The sequence below is a fragment of the Bombus huntii genome, chromosome 4, assembly GCF_024542735.1.
Source record: "Bombus huntii isolate Logan2020A chromosome 4, iyBomHunt1.1, whole genome shotgun sequence".
In the NCBI taxonomy this organism is placed as follows: Eukaryota; Metazoa; Arthropoda; class Insecta; order Hymenoptera; family Apidae; genus Bombus; species Bombus huntii.
The window spans coordinates 17,924,510-17,949,974 of NC_066241.1; the positions used below are offsets into that span (position 1 = coordinate 17,924,510).

Below are 25,465 nucleotides of genomic sequence, written 5' to 3' on the forward strand. Positions count from 1 at the left end.
GACCACCCTACATAGTAATCTGCCTCTAACGAGATTTTGAAACACTTACGAATCGACGATGATGAAAGATTGAACATCAACGGTGAGATTTTTTCTTGCATCCTTGCTGACTGTGAAAGTGGAACGAAGTGCGTTTCGAGTGTCTTTTGTTATCAGAAGAGCACGAGCAGGTGGAGTTGCTTTGTGTGCCGGCTAGTACAGACGATGTAAGTGTTGATCGATATTTGTGTCAAGTATTTTACATTCTGAATGAACGTATGAAAGAAATCCTAGTCTCGTATGAAGGATAGCTTCGTTCGTTAGCTCGATCGTGCTCCATGTTATTTAGTATTCCATGTGTGAGTGGATGCGTCATGTTGGTACTTCCACATGCCCGGAATCGTTCGACGTTGACATAAGGAATTCTTAATTTCTTTCCTTGCTTACGACGGTTGGACGAAAACTACGTATGTAAACTTTGTACCAAGACTTCATAGTACGAGTTTCAAATATTACTTTAGAATACCAAACGATTTAAAATGTTGTATTGTTTAACATGTTGTATGTCGTAAAATTAACTTGTATTCGAAAGTATATTTTGTGCAATCTAAATAGGCAATGCGTTGAATTATTTTGCTCCCTTTCGTGACTTTCATTTGATGACGAGAGTGTTATAATTATGACAAGAATTATAGAGAAAATGAGAGGATAATTAAAATTTAATTTACTGATCTAGTTTTGTTCGATGATGATGTGATTCCCATCCTCTTTTCAATCGAGATATCGACGAAGCTTTCAATTGATTCGCGAAGAATGAAAATAATAGGAATCAGATGAATATTACGTATTGACTTTCGTGATAAATGCATGAAAATTCAAGGCATTCGTTTATTAACGCACATGATTATTACTTCACATGAACATTTCTCCATGAATGTCTCGTATTAAAGGACTTGAATTGCATATTAAAGCAAATGCAAAATTCGTGCTCTACGTGTCGTAGAGAAGCATACTGAATTATGATTGCATCAGTAAACAAAAATACTCCCTAATGCAAACGTTGTTTCTTCATCGTTTCTTCACAAATTTACAATTTTCAAACAACCAAAAATGCACAATGGATACATATTACATTTTAGCAGAAAATTCCAATTTTTTAACAAATTTCACTTCCATTCGCGTATCCAATTCATTAGCACCTCCGATTTCATTAACACAGTTAAAATTTCTAAGCAAAACTCTACGACGATATGGATTTGCATAAATATCCGCTGTTCCATTATCGCAAATCGACTATATTTTGCTTCGTTAATTCGTTCGAAACAAAATTGATCTCGAAGATCCGCCAATGCACAGCCGATGTAGTCGAGGACAATGAATCGATAATGAATTCTACAACGCATTAGAACGATACGATGGGAAATATTTGTTCGATAATATTTGAAGCTGCGATACTGCGGTGGCTGTTCAAACACGCGCAAACACGGAACTAGAATTATCGCTCTCGAGTCTTCATGTTTGTTAAATCGAGAGTAATCCTGCGTATCAACGAATTTAATGATATTAAGGGATTGAGATAAGAAGATTCTCTGATGGACTTCGTTAAACCGATGAAAAATACGAGAATTCGATAAAATAGAGATTCAATCGTTTATCTCGCTAATGTGCGTTGAAGGTGAGGCAAATGGAACCCTCCAGAAAATAATTTTGTATAATTGTGTACTTTTAGAGACAGAACACTAAATGAAATTGAGGTTTATTTAACGTTGGATCTGTCGATCATATCAGTTTACTTGTACTTATTTGTCCTTACTAGAAGAATATAATTGCATATAATTGTTAAATTTACATTCTAATAGGAATATAATTTATTTGATATTTTGAATATTTTTCTATTCAACTTTTTTCTTCAGTTTGTTCATTAAATAGATTCCATTTTTTCGAAAAGGGAATTTCCATTGACTTTTTAAACTTTACACGAAAGAAACTTATCGGGAGGCAAAGCAATTGTCGACGTTTCATCCGAGGAAGTATTTCCACGAGAAGACGGTATGAAATTAGCGTTTCACATCCAACAATTGAAATTAATGACTGACTATGCCCGAGCAATAAGTTTCCTCGAATACAGACAGTCATTCTCCCGGCATGGGAACAATGGTAATTCGTGTCATTGTCTTCTAAGTATTTATCAAATCGCCGTAGCTCAGTTGAACCGCGGAAAAAAAGACGCAACGAGAGGAATTCTCTTGTTCTTCGTACAGAAGAAACTTCTTAAAACCGCAGACTGTGTTTGTTTCTCGTTCCCCTTAGGTTAGGGGCGTTTTTCTCCGTGTCTCGTTAACGCTGATATACAGTGACTCATGAAATTACTTGAACATGTACCATAAGAAAGTTTTGTGAATACATTACTTGCGTTATGCGAAACTTTTTAGAGCTTCGTTAGTGCTGTAATGAGTAGGCTGCGGATGTTTATCTTACTACATTTGTATATCGAGGCTTATTAATATAATAAATAACTGACTACTTAAATATTTCTACGATTTCTATGAAGTGTATTTTTATAATAAATACGTACATTTTTTAATCTATCTTAAACTTTACCAGTGTGAGCATAATATCCTTACCTTATTATAGCGCTAATGTCATTTCAGAATGTTTTACATAGCACACATAATGTACAGTAAATGTAGAACAGCGTACAACGATGGAATACGTTTTCGTCGATGTATCTCGAGAGAAATTGCTTGCGGACGAGCCAGAACTGAACTCAAAAAAAAGAAGACCTTTCGCGTTTCCAATTAAACAGAGACCAATCGGCGAAACTTGGCTTCGTCGAACAATTCCTTTGTTCCCGTTGATGTCGATCCCTCGGTTCTTCGTTAAGAATTGTCGTCACAAGATTTTTCTTCTTTCATACTTTCCTCGTTGATATCGTATAACCTATATTATACAACAAATCAGTATCGTTTTTATCAGACGTGTTTTATAATGTTGAAAGCTACGCTATGATGCTACGATGCAAAATCGTAGTTTCGATATTTTTGTAATTAATTATAAATTTTCCTCACTGCACGAACAAAAGCGACATCGGCTATACTAGATCGATTTTTCTCATTTTCTTCGTGATATCGGTAACCAAAAGCGTCGACCGTACCTTCGGAAAATTACATTTCACACAATTGCCCGAAATACAGATACATATATGTACATATAACCGGGAAGTTGTGCAAGGCGCACAGAAGGGAGCGGCGAAGGAAACGTGTCGAGCTTGCTCGTTCAAATCACGTATCTTGCTTTCTATTTATCTATCGTCGGGCTCACCGACAGGGATTCGTTTATCGCCGCATCCGCAAATTTATACTAGCTTCAAGGACACTCGCCCTATCTATCTCTACGTCAGTGTTACGAATCGTAGAATACTCCCGATTGAATCGTGCCATATTCGAATGTTTCGTATCAGGAAGCTGAGCGGAAATTTTTCTTTGATATGAAATTTCATGTATTCATGATTCAATGCGTCTCTATATTGGAAGTGACATGTTGTCGTCCAAATTTAGTTCGTTCTTACAGGAATTTTAAATATAAATATGACTCGAAAAATAATGATAGAAATTCATCCTCGCTAACATTCAATAATTAATCATTCCCATCGAAATTCATAATTTTACACTATGGTAAATACTTAACTATATATCATTTATAATTAATCTATTAAACATATAATTGACAGAACATTTAAAACAAAAGATATTTAAGGCAAAAGCTTTGCTCTTTAATTATTTCAAACACTGCAACCAATTCATTCTATTCTTTCAGATAGAACCCAATATCAAGAGACACTCGCATAAAGGCCATTTGTCAACACCACTCACTCCGACAACGACCATCCTACGACCATGAAGCCCGATTCAGAACCACCGAGACATCCCTTCAGAATCAAACAATCCAACCCATAACTCGGTTAATCAATCACAAGATACGGTCTTAATCTCATTATCCAGTAGAGTCAACCTCCCATACAATAGAGGAATGATCCGCAATCAAAATGGTGATAGCGAGCGGATCCCCAGGCAGTACTGCGTCAAACAAGCTTAGGAGATCCCGCAGATTGTCTTCGACTAGGGGACTGAAGGTTCGACTAAACGCAAACACAGCCAACCAACCGATTCCCCAGCAAGACCTGAATCAGAAGCTCGGTCTGTGCCCGATAGTTAGTCGAAACGTGGTCGATACAAAAGGTAAGGCGTCGATCAATTGGGAATTGAACGAGAGAATCAGCCTGAGCAGTGGATCCAGTCCAGGGCTGGAGGTTCGGCCGGACGCGAAGAAAGGAATAGAATTGAGTGGAAATCGGAAGAAGCCGGAGACCAACGGCAGACAGGTGATGGTCGATAAGCAAGAGCGCCGTGAGAATGGGAAAATCGGCAAGACAAGTCTACAGTTCATGAACGTATCGGGATTTCATCCGGAGGCGGAGAAGAGACGGAAAGACTCGTGGTCGATCGATGTGGATGTGATCGAGCGTCCAGGGGAGGAGGAGGAAGAAGAGAACGTGATCAAAAGCGATTCGAAGTATGAAATAGGAATCCCCAGCGAGGGGACCGCTGGGTCCAGGAAATCGACGAAGCAGAGGCGACAGCTGTCTACTGGGACCAAGTCGCAGAAGTGCGGGAAAAACGACGAAGACGAGAGCGTAAATGGGAAGTGGGGCAGGAAGAAGGTTGACAAAACTAACGACTCGATTTCCAAGAGGCTGGAGCTGATTCACGAGCTGAACCAGAAGATCCTAGCGAACTACGAGCGGTTTCAGCAGAAGTCTAGGTTCAAGAATCATTTGAAAGAGGCGAAGGATACTCTGTCTAAAAGTACCTCGAAAGAGCAGAGTGGCAGAAGTCGGTCGTCCTTGAAGGAAGAAAAGGAGCCGCGAAAAGAGGACTACGTATACGCGGAAGCCAAACGAAAGGGAAGAACAAAAACAGAATGCGTAATTCAGAGATCGTGTCAAGATCTGTTGACGCAGCGCAAGCTGGACATCGACAAGTTCACCTTCTCCAAGGATCACTGCGAGAAATTGACTGTCTCGAAGGATCATAGACTCGACGCGTTGGACAAGAAACGATCGACGAAAACGCTGTCGAAATCGAGAATCCTTCGCGATAATGAGAACTTCATCATGGCTCCGAAACCGGGTTTCTGCGAGATCAACGACGATAAGGATAGGCGAACGGCTACGAGGACCGAATACGGTAGTAGATCAAGACGAAACGAGGAAAGGAAGAGTGTTTTTTACCCGATCGAGGACGACGATGGTCAGGAAGACTCGAAAAAGCACGTAGACGGCACGATCAACGATGACACCGATTGTCTAGGGAACTCCAGATTGTATCCAGAAACCTACAGCGATCGCTCTAACGAAACGAGAATCGAGTTGGCAAACGGGGACGATCGAGGTGGGACGAGCACGTCGAAAGAGGCGATAGATCGGGACGAAACGGAGACCGAGCGTGCGGCTGGAATCGATCAGACTGATGATAGGTCTCGAGAGGAGAAACGTAGCCAGGCTATCGATCAGACGGCTCACAAGATTCTGGAAAATCTCGACGAGACTATCGATAAATTTGATCGTGAAAAAATAGAAGGAGGAATGACTCGAGTCGAGGACTCGAAGAACGAAGAGAAGAAAAAGAAGGACAGCTTCGATGACTTTATGCAAAACAGTAGCGGCTCGTTGTCAGAGCTGACCAACCCGAAAGTGGCCGGACTCCAAGAGACCTTTAATTCCTCTTGGGACTCCGGTGTCGGTGTAGATGTCACCGGCGGAAGTGGTTGGGTCAGGATACACACCGGGATCGAGAGCAGCCTCGTCTATCTCACTCTGGATACCACCGCTAGAGACGTCTGCAGGGACATGCTGTTAGGCGACGACTTGTCTCTGTTTATACAGGTAAGCGGCCCCGAACTTCCGCGGCTAATTATTCATTTGATTTACGACGCAAAGGTTGCGCGACCGCTCGGGTTAACGAGAGGGGCAGACATGCTAATGAGGAACTGACGACGGAGTTGTCGACGTCTTTGCGACGTCGTTGGATGATGTTTACTCGAAATTGAAATGTTTTTTCTTTTTCTTTTCTTTTTTTTTGTTCGGTTTGAAAGTCGAACCAAGTCAGAAGAAGATGAGGATGGTTTAGTTCGTCTGAGGTAAAAAAGAGTTGGTGAGTTGTTAAGAGGAGTTCATTTCTCAGTAATTTGGATACTTTCTAACGAAGTTCGAACGTGTTTGAAGCTGAGTCACGCAGTATTTCACACTAGGAATATTTTCTTATTTCGCTTATGAAAAGCGTCTTACCTCAAAACAAATTTAGTCTTGAATTGCAGACTAAGAAATCGTACGGTAAAGATCTCGCCAAACATATACAACAATGTGCTTCGCTCGCATGTAGCCGAAATTCCAAAAAAATTCCAATCGCACGCGTAAACAATAATAGACATAGAAATGGTATCGCGTTACGCTCTTAAAAAAAATGTAAGAAAAGAATATGACAGGCTGTCAAATGAGAACGTTCAAGCTCTGGTTAGAGGAAACGTGATAAAAAAGCGCGATTTAAGAAGGGGAAGCGAAGACGTGGGTGGCAAGAAGAAAAATGAAAGGAATTGAAAAAAGGAACGATATCTACAGTTAAGAACCCAGAGAAGGAGACGTGAAAAAGGAGAAAAATACGGGGGAAAAAATGCGAAGGGGTTTCAACGGAATATCACCGCGGGCTTTATCGCGTGCTCGAGCATTAACGACGTCTGCGACAGCGGGCGGACCGGAAATCCTGGCACACCGCAAGGTCTTTCTGAAGGGATCTGAGCGAGGCGATTTCGTTTCGTCGTCCTTAGAAAGGGTAAAGAGTTATCGTTTCCTTTTGATGAAAGAAAGATAAGCGTAGCTTATGTGTGTATGTATGTATGATGTGCAACATTACACGTTCTTAGTCGTAGAGCGGAATCGAGGGGTGAAAGTAATTTTCATATTTGAGAACTATGAACGAGGAGGAACTTTTGAATGCCTGATGTGAATGACTATGGAATATTTAGAGATTTCAGAATTTTAGCTCTGATATTTTGACAGATGAACAAGACACAGAATTAATAACATTTCTTGGAAGCTGTCAATAGCGTTTTGTTGACGCGTTCTGTAAACTGTCCTTTTGGAGGTTTTAGTAGTTTGAATAATTTAATAATTTTAATGACGAAATTTGGCGACTCAAACTTTCGAGTAGTTAAAGCGATTGAGAATTTTGTACCATTTTAATATTGTTTGTATAAAACAAAGCTGTGCTGTATAAAATTTCTTCTACTTTCATTGTTTAAACAAAATTTGATATTAACAGTATTTAGAGTAATTAATCGATGTATATTCTTGCAAAATGTAGATTTGCCATTTGGAGGCATAATGCTTGAAACAGAGATAATATTTATAAACCAATGTTGATTCGAGTTGCTTTTATTAACCTCCTTTTTATACATTTGCCGAGTAATATGTATATTGGAAACGTGATCGTTCCGAATCTCCGATACTCAGTAATATAGTCTGCCTGCATTTTAGGTCACGTTAAACCAGATATTGAGTAAACTTAAAGAGCCAGTGAGACGTTCAGAAAGGCGTCTCATTGTAAGGACTGTAACGGTAAACTCACTGAAACGTACTTACATTACATCTTAACCCAAAATCGATATCTTTCGGTCGCTATCTCTTTCAATCTTTTTCAATTATGAAAAATATCTCTCTCTTAAAATAAAAGCTCAAAAAATCGAGACAATTTTTGCTTTCAATCCTTCTGAAGAGCATCGTGCATTGTTTCGCGTAATAAAACAGGCCACCTCTTTGATACACAGAAACAAAGGTGACGTTGGATCAGAACGTAGCTAGAAAGGGGATGTACCGGGGCTAAGGGAGTTGCTTTCGACTTAACTTGCTATTCTCATCCGGGCAAACCGATTTCGCGTGTACGTTTCACCCGAACTTTCCTTCCGACCCTTTGCCCGATGCTGTATAATGAGTAGGACGCAAGTTGGCTTCTCAAAGATAACGAGGTACGCGCCAATAATCAAAGCAGGTTCAGACTTAAATAGCAGACGTTCCTCTTAAAAGAAACCCCCCAGCTGGATACTGTCGGCTACTTGAAGTCAAACTCGCTGCTTACGTCTGTACCGACGGCCGCAATAATAATGAATTTTCGTGTTTTTGTTTCATCTGTTCTTCTTCTATTTTCTCTTAAGACTGTTACGTCATATTGAAAAAATTAAGACAATCTCTGATTCTCTAAGTTCTTGTTGTGTATGATATTCATATTTGAAGACTAGGAGGAAGAGGAACAAGGAATATGAAAATATCTTTATTGAGAAAATTAAATATCAATATTCTAGTCAGTTAGTAGGTTAAAAGAGGCTTAAACTCGAACGGGTCTTAAAGCTGTCTACATTATAGTATAGGAAGGCTTACATATATCATGTCTAATCGATGACGTATGATCAAACTTTGGTATCTCGACAACGTCTTTAGCTTCCACGAGAAATTCATTAGAGTACGGAACGGTATGCGAACGACTTTCCCGGGCAGCTGTTGCGTTTGAGAGCACCGTTGAAACAGGTGTCCCCGATCTGAGAAACTATGGCAAGGAAGTCAGGCAGTTCGTAACACGTGAGTGACCGGTTCATGCTTCGAACAGGTGTTTAATTACATAAGGGGCGAACAAGTTCACACGGGTTTACGTATCCGTCTCACTCGAATTCCAGCAATTTGCCGCAACTAGAAGGACTTTCGAGAATTCATCTAGTTTGGAAGTGTAAAAAATAACAAAGATAAGAAAATAATGTCAAGTACGTATTTGATTTATAGAAACATCCTTTTCTCTATTATACAATATGTACAATTTACGAAGCACTTGTTCCAGGAAACGAATCGTAATATGGAAGCAAATTCCTTCGTTAAATTTTATATCTTCGCACATGCACTTTTTTATATAATTTGTACAAATTAAATCAAAAACAGTCAAATTATTCCCACTTATTCCAACAATTATTCCACTTTGATGAAACAATTAGCGTAAAATTAGTCGGGCGCAACTAATATATGAATTTAATCATTCGAAGCGTGAACGCGTATCCGTCGGACGAATATTTCGCGCCGATTTCTCCAACTATCACAATATTTCCATCGGAAACGCTTTCTCGTTTAAATTGTTGTTCGTCGACGTTATGGACGAGCGTGTAATCAATAGAAACACGCGATTAAGCTCGAATCGCGATTCATTGCAACGGATTTGGCTTCGTTCGCATGAAATCACGTTCTATCTCTCGTCAAATATATACCAGTAAGCCTGATCCGTTCCACTCGCTCAAAAACGCGTTACTTCTTAATTTATTTAATTTTAGCTCGGATTTAACCAGCAAATAAAACAATTTTCTATACTTCCTTGAAAGTAATCGTGCTTAAATGAACTGAAAATGTATTTAGGATATTTTCAACATTGAGTACTTACGCGAAAAATTTTAATTTTGCAGAGACAAACTAATAAACAATGAATATTTTTGAAATACCTCAGTTTTCATCGAAGCTTGATTTTGTTAAGTTTGAAAAATGATTGATACATTGTTTATGAACGTGGATTCACGTGGCAACTGTCGAACATATTTTAACTGAAATTGATTACGAGATTGTTTGACATTATTTTTTACGGTTGATCGTTGATAAATTAGTTGCGATAGTGAAAATACGCGTGTAAAAGGTATAAACGTATACGTACCGGAGTTTCTAATCTGTGCAGTCGTATATAAACGTTTGTGTGCTTCTGTGCGCTAACGGTCTTAATTAGTATAATTACGAACATATTAATGTTAGCTAAGTTTCCTGATGGATAAAATTGTGTACACGTTAATATATGCTAATTACTGATTGTAGCGATCAGAAACGTAATATTACGCGCCAGTTTCTTTGAAAGCCTTTGCAAACAAGCAAACATTGTGTTATTGCAAATTTATTAGCGTCTTATTTATTGTTAGATAAATTTCAGAATATATTATTAAGAAATATACACGTTCATTTATTAGAAAGAATTTCCCAAAATTTCTAAAAAGATCTTAACCAGATAACTGATGAAATATACGAAATTGTAATTTCTCTAGAAACCATATGAATACCTCTATATTCGAAATTAACGTAAGATTTTGGTATCGGAAACCTGTAATTCATAGAATTTCAGGCCTTGAATGCAAATCTTGTCAAAGCTTGATACGTCAAGCTCATCTGTCAGTACGTAGGAACAATGTGCACAATGAGGAACACTACGCTATGGCAGATACGAGTTACGTCTTTGATTGTGACTTTAATACGAACAGTCATTATACGTTCTGCCCTTGAAAGGCTTCTTAAATGAAGGATCATAATAGAATAGAATAGATTTATGTAAAGTATTCAGTTTTAATTAATGTTAAAGAGTAAATATCATTTCCAAATTATTTCCAAAATTATTTCTCTCCAAATTTCATACTTTTTAAATTCTGAATTTTACGTTCTTTATCGAGGACAGCGAAAACTACAGGGAGAACAAAATTTCTAAAAAAAAAAACTGTTCTTTTATGCAATATTGCATGTTACATAACGCAGATTTCGACCGAAAATATTATCTAGAACGAGAAACACTTTGAAACAATATCGTAACAGCCGTTTGTAATTGCACAGAGAGTAAAAATTATATTTCGACGGTCGTTAACATTTAAAATATCGAGTTGAAAGCTCGTTCCGGTACCGAGTTTCGGGCGCATATCGCAATTAAAAAATCGCCAAAAGTGTTCGTACAGCGCGTACGTTCAGTGTTGAACCGATTCTGCATTATTTTCTATGACGATATAATTCGTAACACTGCGCTGCCGGTTCCAGCAAATGGAACGAAATTTCGCACGCAAAACACCATAAACTGATACAGGGAATTTGTTTTTCCGGCTTAAAATGACAGCAGACATTGAGCAAATAAAGGAAATAAAGTCGACCTGTAAAAAACCAAAGGTACGAAGCAAAAAACGATTATAGAAAGTATTAATGGTAAAATATTTCTGTAGTGTGTTTTAAAAACAACAAGATGCATGAATCACAGGAATTCTGTAAAATAATCATCCAAAATATTAATCTTGAGAATGAATGTGAAATCCAGCCAGAAATCCAATAACTAATATGAAACTTCAAAACTATGCTCTCTATCTTCTGCCATTCACCTTAATTCCAACGTAATCAGCTGTCCGATGAGAACATTCCTTGCTAATTTAGACGATTGGACGGTAGGGAAGACCTTTCATCCGTCTTCGTGCAAAGAACGAACCTACGCTTCGACGGAAACAAGAAGCGAGAAGGGCGCTTTTCAACGCTTAATCCGGATAACAAATGACCTTAAAAATATCCGAGCCGCGTCGTCGGCTCTTCAGCGTCAGGAAAATTCCAGACGAATGCTCGATTCAGATTCTGCCGCGGGATTGAAAGCGGTTCATTTAAGTATCCGCCACGGGATAGACCGATGGTTAAATGGGGAACCATACCGTCCGTTTCATTCCACTATTTTCGCTGATGAAATCCCGATAATTATTAAATCTTCTCGTGGCCGTGTTTTGTGCAGCAGATAAAAAGAACCCGGCGAATCTCCGTTAAGGAACGGCGATGATGCGACTAAAGGCGGATAAATGTGGTATGCTTCAATGTTGCTCGATATTTCTGGTTTTTGTTCCTCGAAATCTTATTATATATAATTTTATTACATTACAAAATTGTTGAAATAATTACTTCAAGAACAACTCTACACCTTTCCTTTTGTATATCCGTGACATGGAGACCGCTGTTACGAAGAGAATAGAATTTAGTGAAACAAAAAATTCGAAATAAGGAAAGGTCCATATTATTGTGCCCCTAAATATACATTTGGTTTTGGGTTACAAGGTCTAGAAACAAAAGAGCTATAAGCAGATATCTATTGCTGTTTCTTGTAGCCTTCAGCTAGAGCTACACACCAAGGTTAACTTTCTGGTAATGTCCTTTGCTATAAATATATGAGCGTGCTCCCTATCATTCTTCCTATTGTATTGTAACACTGTAAGAGTGAGAATCTGGATCAGCATACATTATACCTATACATATTTCAATATATCTTTTTATTACAAATTCATACAGTCAATCTCAACAAAAATAAATTAAATTAAAAAATAGCGGATGAATATTGACCTGCGTAGACCAGATGAATCGGTTCTTTCGATCGTTTAGTTATAGAATTATCGAGCATATTGTTGCGCAGAATGAAACGATGGGAAGGAATTTTTCGCGTACAACGAATAAAGGATGAGCTTAATATTATCGTTATCTGATATTACGCTGAGATATATGTATTAGAGTTATTATTTATTGTTCGCAAGCTAATTCTTCGTACGAGAAATGAAAAAAGATCGTACTTAAAAAATACCTGACAGGATCCTAAAGTCCAGCGAATCCAAATCCAAACGTAATACAGCACCCACGGCAAAACTCAGCTGAATTCGGGTTAACGAGCAGCTCGATTATCGATAATCCGGAGGGGTCCTCGAATATTTCCATCGACCAAAAAATTAACAGCGAACATCTTCCAATTAACCGTCCCCATATCTCGAAATCCATTTTTCGTTATCGGCAGCTTCATTTCCGCGCATTAGATCATGCCATGTTACGCTACTCGTTGCTCGCCAGATACTGTTTAATTAATCCAATAAAAATCGGCGTGACTGTCGCGAGTTTTCGCGAATGACGCTTTGAAAGAACTTCTTTGTTTCGTCGCAATTTCAGCTTGAAAAGGACAGAAGAAAAAAGACATGTGCAGAAATCCGATTCATCGGAAGTTTTTGCGAGTAGTCTCCTCCCCAGCACTCATCAGTCTCGATATTATTTCAACGTAAAACACGTAATAAATTTTCCACCACTTTTTCGCCGTTTCTTTTCGCGTTCCTCCACTAAGAGGATTAAAGGATCACGATTAGAGCATTTTCAGGCGTTGCAATCCTTTTCAACTCTCCCCTTCCCTCTTTCTTTTTATTTTTTTTTTTCTGTCGCAATACGCCTGCTGGAAACGGTACTACGAAATTTTCGCGAGTTTTGATCCGTACACAAACGAATCGACAATGAAAGTTCACAGCTGTGCTACAAAAGAGCGATTACACGATTTACCCGTGTTCATGCCACCCTTTTGAAGACCAAACAAGTTCCAGGGATGTGTAGTAGCAGAGGGTTTTTGAGGGAATTTGTGTACATTCGAGTTTAGAGATTAATGTTGAGTGGATCGTGATAGCAAAGAACGGGGATTTTAATTCATTTTGCAGATGAATGAGAAAAAAAATGAGAAAATAAAAGATGGAAATAAAAAGTGGAATTTTGTTGACGCGTTGTAGTTAAGGGTAGAATACTTGATAGCGCCTTCAGTTCATTTTTCATGTGTCATTTAATGTTAGATATATGTATTATTAGCTTATATCAGCTCCATTTTTTCGCCCGGAAAATATATTTTCCCAGGGGAAACTTATTTGCAAACAAATCGCAGTCCAAAATCTACGCAAGAAATTTCGTTTCATGTAACCGTATATCTTCCAAACGTTGTATTCTACAAACAAAAAAAAAAAGGAAAAACTAAGTAAATAAATCGAAAATGGGAAGTAAAAAAAAAGGAAAAAGCAAAAGGAGAAAAAAGTAGCAGTTTCAGCCCATAAAGTTCGGGGAAAAAAGAGCAGAGAAATTGGACGTACGATTTCCCGGGAAAGTGGATTTGAGTGTAAAGTCGAAAACGACGAATTCGCGCTGCGGCTCGACCATGCCATAAATAAATATAAACTGCGGCCGTGTCCAGCTTAGAGCTTTCATAAAAATCGTAAAGTTGCCGGACACCTGGCCAAGCGTAAAGTGCTTTTTGACGAAGCGATCGTGGCTTTATCGCGGACCATTAAACGGAATATTCCTTCGTTCCTTTCTCTCTCCAGCACTCTTTTCCTTTTCTTTCGTCGATGTTAGCCATATAAAAAGGGTTGAATAGACTGGGAAACAGGGTGTAGCTTCGTTCCTGTGCAGCAGCAATCGTTAAATAACGACTCGCCCGTAAAGAGTACTCGTTAAACGCGACAGCTCGTAAATTGTTGCTCGCGAACAAGGTAGCATCCAAGTTTTTATTTAGCTCTCTATAAAGGGAAGATATATCTTCGCCATTTTTAAATGGAAAAATTGTCGTTGGAAGAAGTTCAATGAAAAAATACGTTTTCTTTATTGCTACATGTGGCAAGTTAGAATGCAAAAATAAGAAAAAATTGAATATATTCAACTTTGATTTATAATAAACGAGCAATGAACTCTGTGCTTTCTGCAGAAAATAAAACGTCACACATTTGGAAGAGCGTTTGCAGTTCTGCGATCATTTATTTAACTATACTGCAAATCTGAGACTATCCCGTTATAATTTATCTACATCCAACGAATTTTAAAAACACTGTTTCGAAGTATTTCGTATTTTCGAAACGAACGAAATTACCGCGATAAATTGTCTACATATACATAAACGATGGATGCTCATAATGAGTTTTGTTAATTACATGCAAGTCTCTGGGGACAACAAGTAGCCCAGTTTCTCTCATGTGGATCGATAACGTCATTTCTATCGAACAAAAATAACATTCCGATAGGTTGACGAGAATTTTCAAGCTGAATTCGACCCTGAAAATGTTAAACATATGAAAGATGTAAAACATATGAACACATATGCGTCACAATTTTATACATAAACTTATATATATGTCGGAGATGAAAGGAAAACCGGAGCCTTCCCTTTGCAATTTTGGGAAAGTCTTCTAATGCTTTAGCCTAGATTTTATCATAGCTGTAGTTAAGCAATTGTTGTCATTTGTAATTGTTTGATATTTGTGATAGCGAAAGTGGGTTCGAGGTGACAACTGGTCGCCGAACGTAGCCACGGTCACGGGATAAACGTTTTGCCTGACGAAGGTGTGGATCGGTTGTATTGTTCTCCCTAGAAATCACATAGAATTGTACTTTGGAGATGTCGATATAATGGGACACACGTTGTATTAGGAATCAAACTCCAGACAGAAACTGCCTAGCAACGGCGTTTGGATCTTTCTCGATGCTTCCAAAGAGTATACAACAAACTCTTGGCAGAAACTGCCTGGCAACGGCGATTGGAACCTTCTCGATGCCTCCAGCGAGCATATAACAAACAAATGCAGTCGTACAGCGAAAAAGATTTTCATCAGATATTCATTCGTGTGATCGCCTTGGAAAGTGATACATCGAACAGTTTACCGAGTGTCTCAGCAAATCGTATCTTTTTGTGTTTAAAATTATTCTACGCATAGTAAAGAGTTATCCCGTTGACCGTGGATTCGTTTGAACCCAGGAACATTGTTAATAGCGTTAATTAAATTCTTTATTCGTAAAACCTATTAATCGTTAATCTCATTATTCGCTAAATTTATTAATCGTAAAACATATTATTCGTTACTCTTATTATTCGTTAAACTTATTATTCTTTAATCTAATCATTAGTTAAACTTATCGTTTGTTAATCTTATCATTCATTAAACTCATTATTCATAATATTTTGTAAAATCTTACATATTCGCGTAAATATAATCTCTGTTTCGTAAAACGATGGCTAATTCAAATGAAGAATCGTTACGCGCCTTAAATTCTAATGTTCACCCGACATATAGATACTGAAACGATACTTTTAATGGAAACAATGTCTCATTTTCCTCAGAGAGCTCCATATGCCCATGAAGGTGGTAAAGAAAATTTTGCAACCCATTTGTTTTCGTTCTCAAGGAAAGCCTCGGAGATATCAGGCGGTAGCTTGATCGCTTCCGGAGGACAATGCGTTTCCGAGCTGACAGAAAAATCGTCTGGTGGAATCGAATCGATTGATAAGCCATCGACTGATAGAATAGCGACTCCTTTCTAGAGAAGATCGCTTACGATATTTCGCTAGCTTTGCAGATGAGATTCTTCGAGAACGGAGGTTCTTGCGCGTCCAATCTTTTGAGAGAATCTTATTTCGAACTTATATGTAGTAGTTTCATAGGAATGTCGCCAATACGACGGTGGAGTTGCTAACAGATTCAGAAACTTGTGTTTATTTGTTTTTAATCAACATTGCTAATTTCAGACTGTAAAACAACATCGTTACTTTTCCAACAAACCGAGTATGTTAGTGAATTTCTGTGTGACGAATTCTCAGTATCTGCTCATCGATTCTCATTTCTACAAACATTAACAGCGTCCCATTAGAATCGAAACTTCGTAAACTTGCGAATAAGAGAAGCCAACTGAAGAACTGCAGCTACAACTTTGTCGCTACAAATTTACTTAACACTTTGACTGCCACGTTGGTCAATATATTTTCTTTTTTTTTTTTTTATTTATTTATTTACATTTTCCAATTTGTCCAGTAGGACATTTGGTAAAATATTATAGCTTAGTGGTATAATAATATAACATGTGGATGGCTAGCCCCAGTGGGATACCATCTTCGAATTTGATTGATTCATTTCTTTAGTGTGGTGAGTGTTTGTTTGTTAGGTTATGTCCTTTGTGAGATCTGTTGGGTGTTTCCTTCTTAATCTTCTTTTTATGTTTAATGCACCGACCGTTTCCGCTGCCAGCCGGTTTGGGACATATAGAATAAGCAAATACTGTTTACTAATATCTTCTACACATTTCAACAATATATTCTGGATGTTTTGCTTACGACGAAATAACGAATACGAATGGTTCGTTGAAATAAACGAAGCCTTGTTATAATATGTCGCTATCAACTATTATCAAAGCGCCACGGTGGTCACCCGTGACCACCAATACCACCGTAACCAATAAGATAAACAGTCCATTAAGGAAGAATGTTGTTTTACATCATCAATTTATTATTATTTTGCCATTATATGCCTTGAATAATAAAAATTGGCTCCCGTGGCGTCCTGAGCGAAACATGTGAATTCAGCGTGGCCGTCAAAATGTTAATAACACTTTAATCGTACATCGCGCCGAAATTCTCATCAAGAACGATCATTTCCTTCGAACAAAACGAGGCCCTTTTATAGAACGTCCGAAATATGGCCAGCTTTCCTGATTTCCTCTAAATAGAGAGGATCCGCAGGAAGTTACATTGGATGGCGGAACTTACGCCAAAGGAAATAATCTCGAAGATATTGCAGCGGCCGACCCGCTGTCTCTCTGTAGACGCCATTTATGTACATTGTAGACTGTACACGCGTCTGTTCGTACTTCTCGGTGACGTTTACACGGCATTGCCTGCGTTATTAACCGTTGTTTCATCATCAGGTTTGACGTTTAGTCGGCAACCCCGTTTTTGCGCTTCCGAGTGACTCGTGAATTTAATTTATTTACATCACGGTACGAATGTTGAACGTTCCGGAAAATTGAAATGATTAATCTTTAACAATTTTAATAGGGAGGAAATTTTCGTTGAACAAGTTCTCGCACGGATTGTAAAATCATCGGCATAGTGATCGGATATAATGATACTAAAATTCGATATCAGTTTAGAAGACATAAATTTATCGTTTTATTTAATTAATTATTCATAAAGTATAATTTTCTTTTTTTTTAATCACATCGAAAATGTATCGAATATAAATGTAAAATATATGTTCTAAAGTGAATCGAACATGCAAGAAAAATCCAAGCTACATACACCGTTTGATCGCTTTGAAGAACGAAAAAGCAAAAAAAATGTTACCCCTTAATTTTTTATTTCATTTTGAAAACCTGTGCCGTCCAACGAAATTCGCGCCAATAAATCTAGACCTAGCCATATTTCGCCAAAATGAATCCGAAATCCCGATACTGCGAACGTTTCCGTCGAAACAAAAACTAAACTACGTAATTCTACGTGGCGGGTAATTGCAGAGCGATCCACGAACATACGTACTTTCGTGTTGAACACGTGTTAATGTTCAAAACCGTAATGGAAAAACGTGGCGCAGCAACGGAATATTTTAATTACACTGAACGAAACGACGTTCGCTGTAACATTCGCGGTCGATTATTTTTTAATAATTCAACAAATAAACTTTCTCGAGATATTTCCGTATTAAAAAATAGAAATTATTACCTGCAACGGGATTATTTTTTCGTTTCCTTCTTTTTATTTTCTTCCTTTCTTTTCTTTCTTTTTTTTTTTTTTTTTTTTGCTTTTATGAGTGGGAAGCAAGAAATGGAGATTACCGATGAGACGTTTAATCACGGATTTATTGTTATTTACGAAGCCTGAAGATTTGCGCAATAAATAATTGTTTTAGTATTTTTGTGGACGATAGCGAACAATGGCGACGACTTGCATTCACTAATCTAGAACTATGTGAGCTGAAAGTAAAGTCAAGTTAACATTCATCTTAGATACAAACTGCCTTCGTTTTATGGGATCCATAATTTTGATATTGTAAGACAGCAGATTAAATCTTAAATTGATTTATCGCAACTCACGTCGCTTGTATTCTGACCACAAGATGAATTAATCTTCAAAATTGCCAGAACCGCTCGATATATCTTAACAAGCTTCAACCAGCTTTCTCTACATTCCCAATTACCCGAGACAATCAATTAAACGTACTTAAAAAAAAAATAAAAGTTTCTAGGAAAGACGTATCGATTTACAGAGGAATCAAAAAGGAAGGAAAAAACCTGAGAGAAGGAACGTCTAGAAAAAAGACGATTAAACTCGTCGCTATGTGATGCAAAATGATCAAACTTCCGAGGAAGTTTGGCTGATTGCGGGTAAAAGACTGTTTGGTCAAAGCTGGACTTTTTCCAAGGAGAACCAGAAACTTCTCGATTGACGCGACGCTGAAAACTCCTTTCGACCACCCGACGAAGCGGTTTCTTATGAGAACCTTGTCTTACAGACGGTTCTGGATCGAAAACTTTACAACTCGCCACCTGGATGATGCTTGAAGCATCAAATCAAATTCGCGAAAATGGTGATTTCGAGGGGTGAACATACTGAAACTACTTGCGCTGTTTGGTAGAGTTATAAGAATGTTCCTTTATTACGAGTCACTGCTCGCATTAATACATTCACTACCGTTAACGTGAATTCACGTCATTTCGAATTCTGTTTTCAGTTACCGCTAATGCGAATTCGCGTCATTTTAGATTCTGTTTTTGGTTTCCGCTAACATGAATTCGCGTCATTGCGTAAATTTTTTTTCAGTTGCCCCCAAATTACCATATTTAACGGTTTTCAGCATATCGTTCACCTCAAAAAGGAATTTCCACGCAATGGGAATTGAGATAATTTTACGATATAGTTTCGCAATACAGCTAATCCCCTACGCAGTTGGCCAAAGAATGCAAATTGATTATTAATTTATTGGCTTTACTTCACTACACAATGTGCCGTATAGTATCCAGTCTTTCAATACCTCAACGCGCTTTTTGTTGGAATTCCGTATTCTATACACATAGATAGTTATACACATCGTATGAGCGGGAAATCGCATCTGCAGCTTCTTCACTGCGGATTCAGAAGAATCGAGGGCGGAAGATAAAATAAGAGACATATATTTTTCAGTTATCGTGTCTGGATGAAAAAAAACGGACCTATTTGCAACAGGAATTCAAATCGTGATATAATAAAACAATACTTTTAAATTCACTCGCATTTTGATAACAGAATTTTGTGGCTATCAACTCTAAACTTATAGAAATTGTAGGCAGCGTTTAGCCAAGGCTCTGGCGTCAGAACCGTCAGCCGCGAATGTGCTAACATCAAAAATGTTTCCATCAGTTCAGAACATCCCCTACCAACATTTCACGTTGGTATCCTTTTGGTATTTCGAATTGGAATCCTTAAAATTTCGTGACCGCGTTATCGTTCCCTATTGGTCGATAACGCGCTTCGATCGTGAGTAGCGATCGCTGAGCCATGGATTACTGGCAATTTCGATCCCGTTGCCCGGCCACAGGAAGTAGTAAAACGGAAATCGTAAACAGCAACGCGCGGCACGATGCTGCAGTTCGAATTGGGATTGTTCGAAAGGTTTGGCGTTCGAATTGGATGTTTAATGGGTTTTCGATCGACGTGAGTGGATACTGAGCGTTTGAGAATTTGATAATGTCAGAGCGAATGTGACGGCAGGTTGTTTATGTTATTTTGATGAAGAGTTTCGTTACTAGAATTTTATGACGAGGCGAACGAACCGAGTGAATTCGTTGGTGCACAATTCTCTCGCCATGCTTATTAGGAAAATTAATATTTTTTTTTTATTTATTTGTTGAAATTACAATCAATTCTCGCGTTGAGAAGAAAATTAATATTAAGCGATTGATTAAATATAGAACTCGATACTTTAACGTACAAATGTATATTTTCTGTTCATGTCGATAATTGTTAGAGATAGATTTCAAATTTAACTGGCTATTATTTTATATTCTCGTTAAAAAAAAGTTCTCGAGTGGAAAAAGGGCAACTGAAATTTCAGACGAAATAAAATCGTTGAAATTTGAAAGATGTCGAAGTAACGAGTAATAAAATAACACGTGTTCGTTACAATAGCATTTCGTTTCAGTTTTCAAACAAAAGCACACACCCTTTGTTATTAGCAACGAGTTAACGAACTAATCACAAACTACTCCGGGAATAAAAGAGTTCAGTCATCCATCTGTTATGGAAGTTTTGATGTACCGCACCGTGGTTATCATTAGTGTTTTCAAACTAACGTACGAATCGAGCGCGTGGTGAAACCCGACCACGTCAGGTTGAAATGTTTTTTAATTACCGAAGATGAAAGGAAAGCGCAGCTTCGATCCGGAAAATTCACGGCCGTGGAATATCGCGAGCTTTCGAATAACATCGCAAGCCTCGTTGTCGAAATTAAGATGGAACGTGGCCAGCTAGCGCGTTCGGCTTAATTAAGTTAGGAAGATTTACGCGGAAACACGCGAAAACTCGTCGTTCGTGACGAAACGCTGCGACGTTGCCAGACTGAGGGCAAATGAAAAATACCAGCCGAAATTTCCTTTCTTCCTCTTTTTTTTTAAACAGCTCCTATCTATCGTATTTATCTCTGGATATAGTTTTTCGCCAGCTTCGATATTTGAACTACGAGGAAATAGAATTAATCAATTCTACCGTGTACACTGCACTGTTCAAAAATATCTGGATATTTTATTATTTTTTTAATGGAACGCAATTTAATTAAAAAAATTGTAAATCAGAAGATTCAGGACGATTTTATTATTTACCAGAGCTACGATAAAATTTCATAATACGATAAAAATGTATTTTTTTAATTTTATTATGGAGTAATAACTATCGTTTAAAGAATTTATCATCTTCGACTTATTTATTTTGCTGCCCATAAGAAACGTTACTTATGATTTCTCCTTTCCACAAGGAATTATCCGCTTTTGTGCTACAAATTTCACTTCATCCTTTACAAACGAGATTACGTTTCTTTTTATGTAAGCTAGATCAGAGATTGTATTTGCCGCACGAGCCGATAATAAGATCCATTAAGAGATTACGCTCGTTTTTCAGTACGGAGGCGAGTCCGGAAGGAGATTGGCTTCTCAGGAGAAACCACTCGAAATACAGGACCAATTTCTTCAAAAGCTCGGCTACCAGGACGTATCCAGGCGGTCAAGACTCGGAGTCGATCCTGAATTACGACACCTCATCGCGTTCCACGTGGGTGAGTGTGATTTATTCTATTCTACGAGCCGGTCCCTTGCTTCGACGTTGTTTGGTGTCCACTTATCGTGGACCACACGCGTCTCATTTCGATTTTTCTTGTTAGGCTCGATGTTCTTTCGTGTCTACCAACGGTTCGTGGTGCTCTCACCAAGACGAGAGTTTCTAGAATAACATTAGGGTCGAAGTGGAGGCACTTTCGTTCGAGTTTGTTAAACCGCTGAGATTCTGGGAATAGTATAGTTAATTTGTTACCCGTATATTAATCATTCAATTTCTAGTTAAAAAACTGAATCAGTTAGTTTTTATATTCAAGTGGTCAGAACATCGGTAAAAGTTATTAAAAAGATCTTTTAAGATAACCATAACGTAAGTTTTAAAAATCTTCCATTATTATCTTTAAAAAAGAAAGAAGCTCGTTAAAAAATCTCGGTCGTTTCAACGTAAATTACGGGTGCAAGCTTTCATCTCTGTCAGTGCAACGTCGAACGATGCAGGTTCGTGTCAGTCCTCATTTGCAGCCAGCACATTCTCGACCACGACAGGGGAACACGGACTATGTAACGAAATTTCACGTGCAGCGACACCCTCGAAAATGCCATAGGCCCGTCCTTTTATTAAACGCGACGCCTCTCAGGGAACTTGGCGAACGTAGCTTATCGCGCTCCTAGAATTGCTCGTGTAGTGACACTTGTTTTCGATCGATTCTTTCACATATTCTCAGCTTCCGAATTTTTACTACATCAAAGAGTTCAAAGAAATTTAGCAAGTTTTTATATTTACTGTAAGTCCCAGTTAACGTTAGAATGACTGATCTGTAACGAGTACCTATGTAAATATTTTATACATAAATATACGTAATACATTCCTGGATAATAATGCAAGCGGTATGTAATATATTTATGCATTATGCACACATTAAGATTGAAAAATTGGACTGCCGTAGCAGGATCAATATCAATTTTGCTATGATCTGTCTACAATGAGGATTAAATGAATAAATTACAGTGAGTTTGAACGAACGTTTAAGGTGTAAATGAGAAGCTGAAAGATAATGGAGTTGTTAATTAAAAATTTAATAACATTAAATCCGAAAGCTCTTTAACGAGAGTGATGATATTTAACTGCAACGTCAGCGGCCAGAAACCGAGAGATTCTGGTGGACAATGTAATTAATTTAAATGAGTTTGACGAAGCTTGATGAAATTGCATAAAAATTCGTGACGAGATTAAATAAAATTACCCATTATATCCTTATAATTATTTGTAAAAAGAGATTATATGAAAACTACGAAAGAACACGATAAGTCATTTTTCCCCGCTAGTTACAAGAAGTGAAAAATTTTAATGTCTCACTTCATTTATGAGCGATGCGAAACACGCGCGAACGAAAGGTTAAATATCGAAATGACATGTTTCTGTAACGAGTCCTAATTAAGGAGCTCGGTATAATAGACGTAGTATCAATCAATCATTTGCTAGACGCGTAATTGCGTACGTTAATCGCGCTAATTATACGGATACTGGAAAATTCTGGTGACTATACCTACAATTCGGACGATATAGAACATTTTCTCAGGCGATTAGCTTATAATTAATTAATTTGATATATCGCGATTGATTCGTATTATTTTATTTACTTTGGCAAAAATGTAACGAATATATCTTCCGGTGGCGTAAATTCGTAACAGTTATAGTTAAATTAAAATCTCTAAGCACAATTATAATTTCATTTTGTCTTCTTTTACTATCGATATATTGATTGTCCAAATCCAATTTCTGTTTGCCATCTTTTATTCTGCTTGCAATGAGCCATATAACCAAAATAGAGGCAACGCAATCGAAAATACTCAGAACAATAGTAAACGCGCCATGGTACGTTAGGAACGAGGACATTCGGAAAGACCTGGGAATACCAACGGTCAAGGAGGAGATTAACAAAAGTGCAAGAAGGCACTGAGAAAGAATAGCAACGCACCCAAACCGGCTGGCAGCGGAAACGGTCGACACATCAAGCATAAAAAGAAGATTAAAAAGGAAACACCCAACAGATCTCACAAAGGACAAAACCTAACAAACACGTATTATCTGAGATAATTAAAGAAATAAATCAATCAAATTCAAAGATGGTATCCTACTGGAGGTAGCCATCCACATGTTATAATACTATATCACTAAGCTATAATATTTTACCAAATGTCCGACTGGACAAATTGTAAAAAGGTAAATAAATAAATAAAAAAAAAATCTTTTATTCTGCTTGAAAAAGATGGAGAGCTACATGTATTCCTGAACGTAGCGTCGATTCAACTTCTATTTATTATCAATTACAACCTGACCCTATTCTAATTTAACCATAATTTCATCCTAATTTCTGTCCCAGGTCTTACTCTATCTCAGTTAGACGAAAGCAATTCTACATTCTAATATTCCGTTTTTGTACTTAACCTAGTAATTGGAGAAGATAAGGTAACTCATCGACCAAATTTCAAATATTTCATCATGTTATGGTTGTTCGCCACTATATATCACATTCAGAATTTTCGGCTAACGATTTAAGCGTTTGATCGTTAAAGGGATAAAAAACAAAAACACGATGTGAATTATATTCTTCTCCTGTGGTCTCCAATTACTGGTCAATCGTCAATTTTCAATTGCCAGCTCTCAACCGTAGTTCCTTTCATCCGTTCAATCGTCCTGTCATCGGTTTCCATTTCGCAATTTCGCGCTCAAAATTAAAATAATTACATCGTGAACACGTTTTCACCGTTTCGCTTCTCGTTCTCGCAATTAAAACGAAATACACACAGCGAACGAGCGAACGGACGTCGTCGAAACTTTGGGGACAATCGAGAGCCGATCAATCGACACAATCAATTTTATGAACTATCAAGTTGCGATAACTCATTACGTGGCTGCCCGTGAAACCATCGTCGAGCGTTAATCGGTCGATCAACTAACCGTACAGTTTAACGCGACCGAATTCCTCGCAGTGAATGGCTGCCGGAAATCGGATGTGCATTGTTCGCGACAACTTTATACCAGCGTCCCGGTGTGACACCGCGTGTTTCTGGCATCAATGTAATACACTGTTATACGTATAGAAGACCGATTCTCACTTCTTTCATTTTGCCCGTTTTTCTACGCAAATTACGAAAGATACTTCATCGAGGTCGCAAATTAACGAACAGTCATGAAGCCATGGCCACAGCTCTGTTTTATCGGTCGCAATTTCCGTTTGCTCCTGTTTTTAGAATGCTACTAGTTTACAGGTACCATACTTTCTAGCGTCACTTACACCTCCGTCTATAAATATTAGAACACTTATGAAACGTGGGAGGAATGTTTCCGAAAAACTGTTAGTGGACTATGAAAAGGTTTTTCTCAATCAATATGTTAATTTTGGCATCTGTGTTGGACGTTAGATTCTCTCTATTATGTTTATTATTACTTTATATTGTAAACATGAACATCGCGAATCAGGGCATTAAAGAAGCAAAGCAAGCCATAATGTCCTGCGACAGCGAAGATTAAAAGCTCGTGCATAACACAAAGGATGCAGTGAAAAGCTCGCGAGCTTGTTCTGAAGTAAAAGCCTTCTTGCTTTCTGTATATACTTTTTTTCTTTTTCGTAACCTTTTATTCTGTTATCTTAATCAAAGAAAACGGATAATGTCAACAACTTTTAATATACCCATTACTATAGATAGCTTCTTTTAACGGAAGGA

The 25,465-nt window shown here is 37.9% G+C and overlaps 1 protein-coding gene across 1 annotated transcript in view; it reads left to right on the top strand.

Moving 5' to 3' along the window:
- Positions 1 to 3,804: 3,804 nt before the first annotated feature.
- Positions 3,805 to 25,465, top strand: part of LOC126864476 (uncharacterized) — a 97,659-nt gene continuing 75,998 nt past the window's right edge. The window contains exons 1-2 of the mRNA XM_050615845.1: positions 3,805 to 5,923; positions 21,585 to 21,738. Coding sequence (XP_050471802.1) covers positions 4,025 to 5,923; positions 21,585 to 21,738 — 2,053 coding nt within the window. The 5' untranslated portion in view covers positions 3,805 to 4,024. The remainder of the gene's footprint in view (positions 5,924 to 21,584; positions 21,739 to 25,465) is intronic.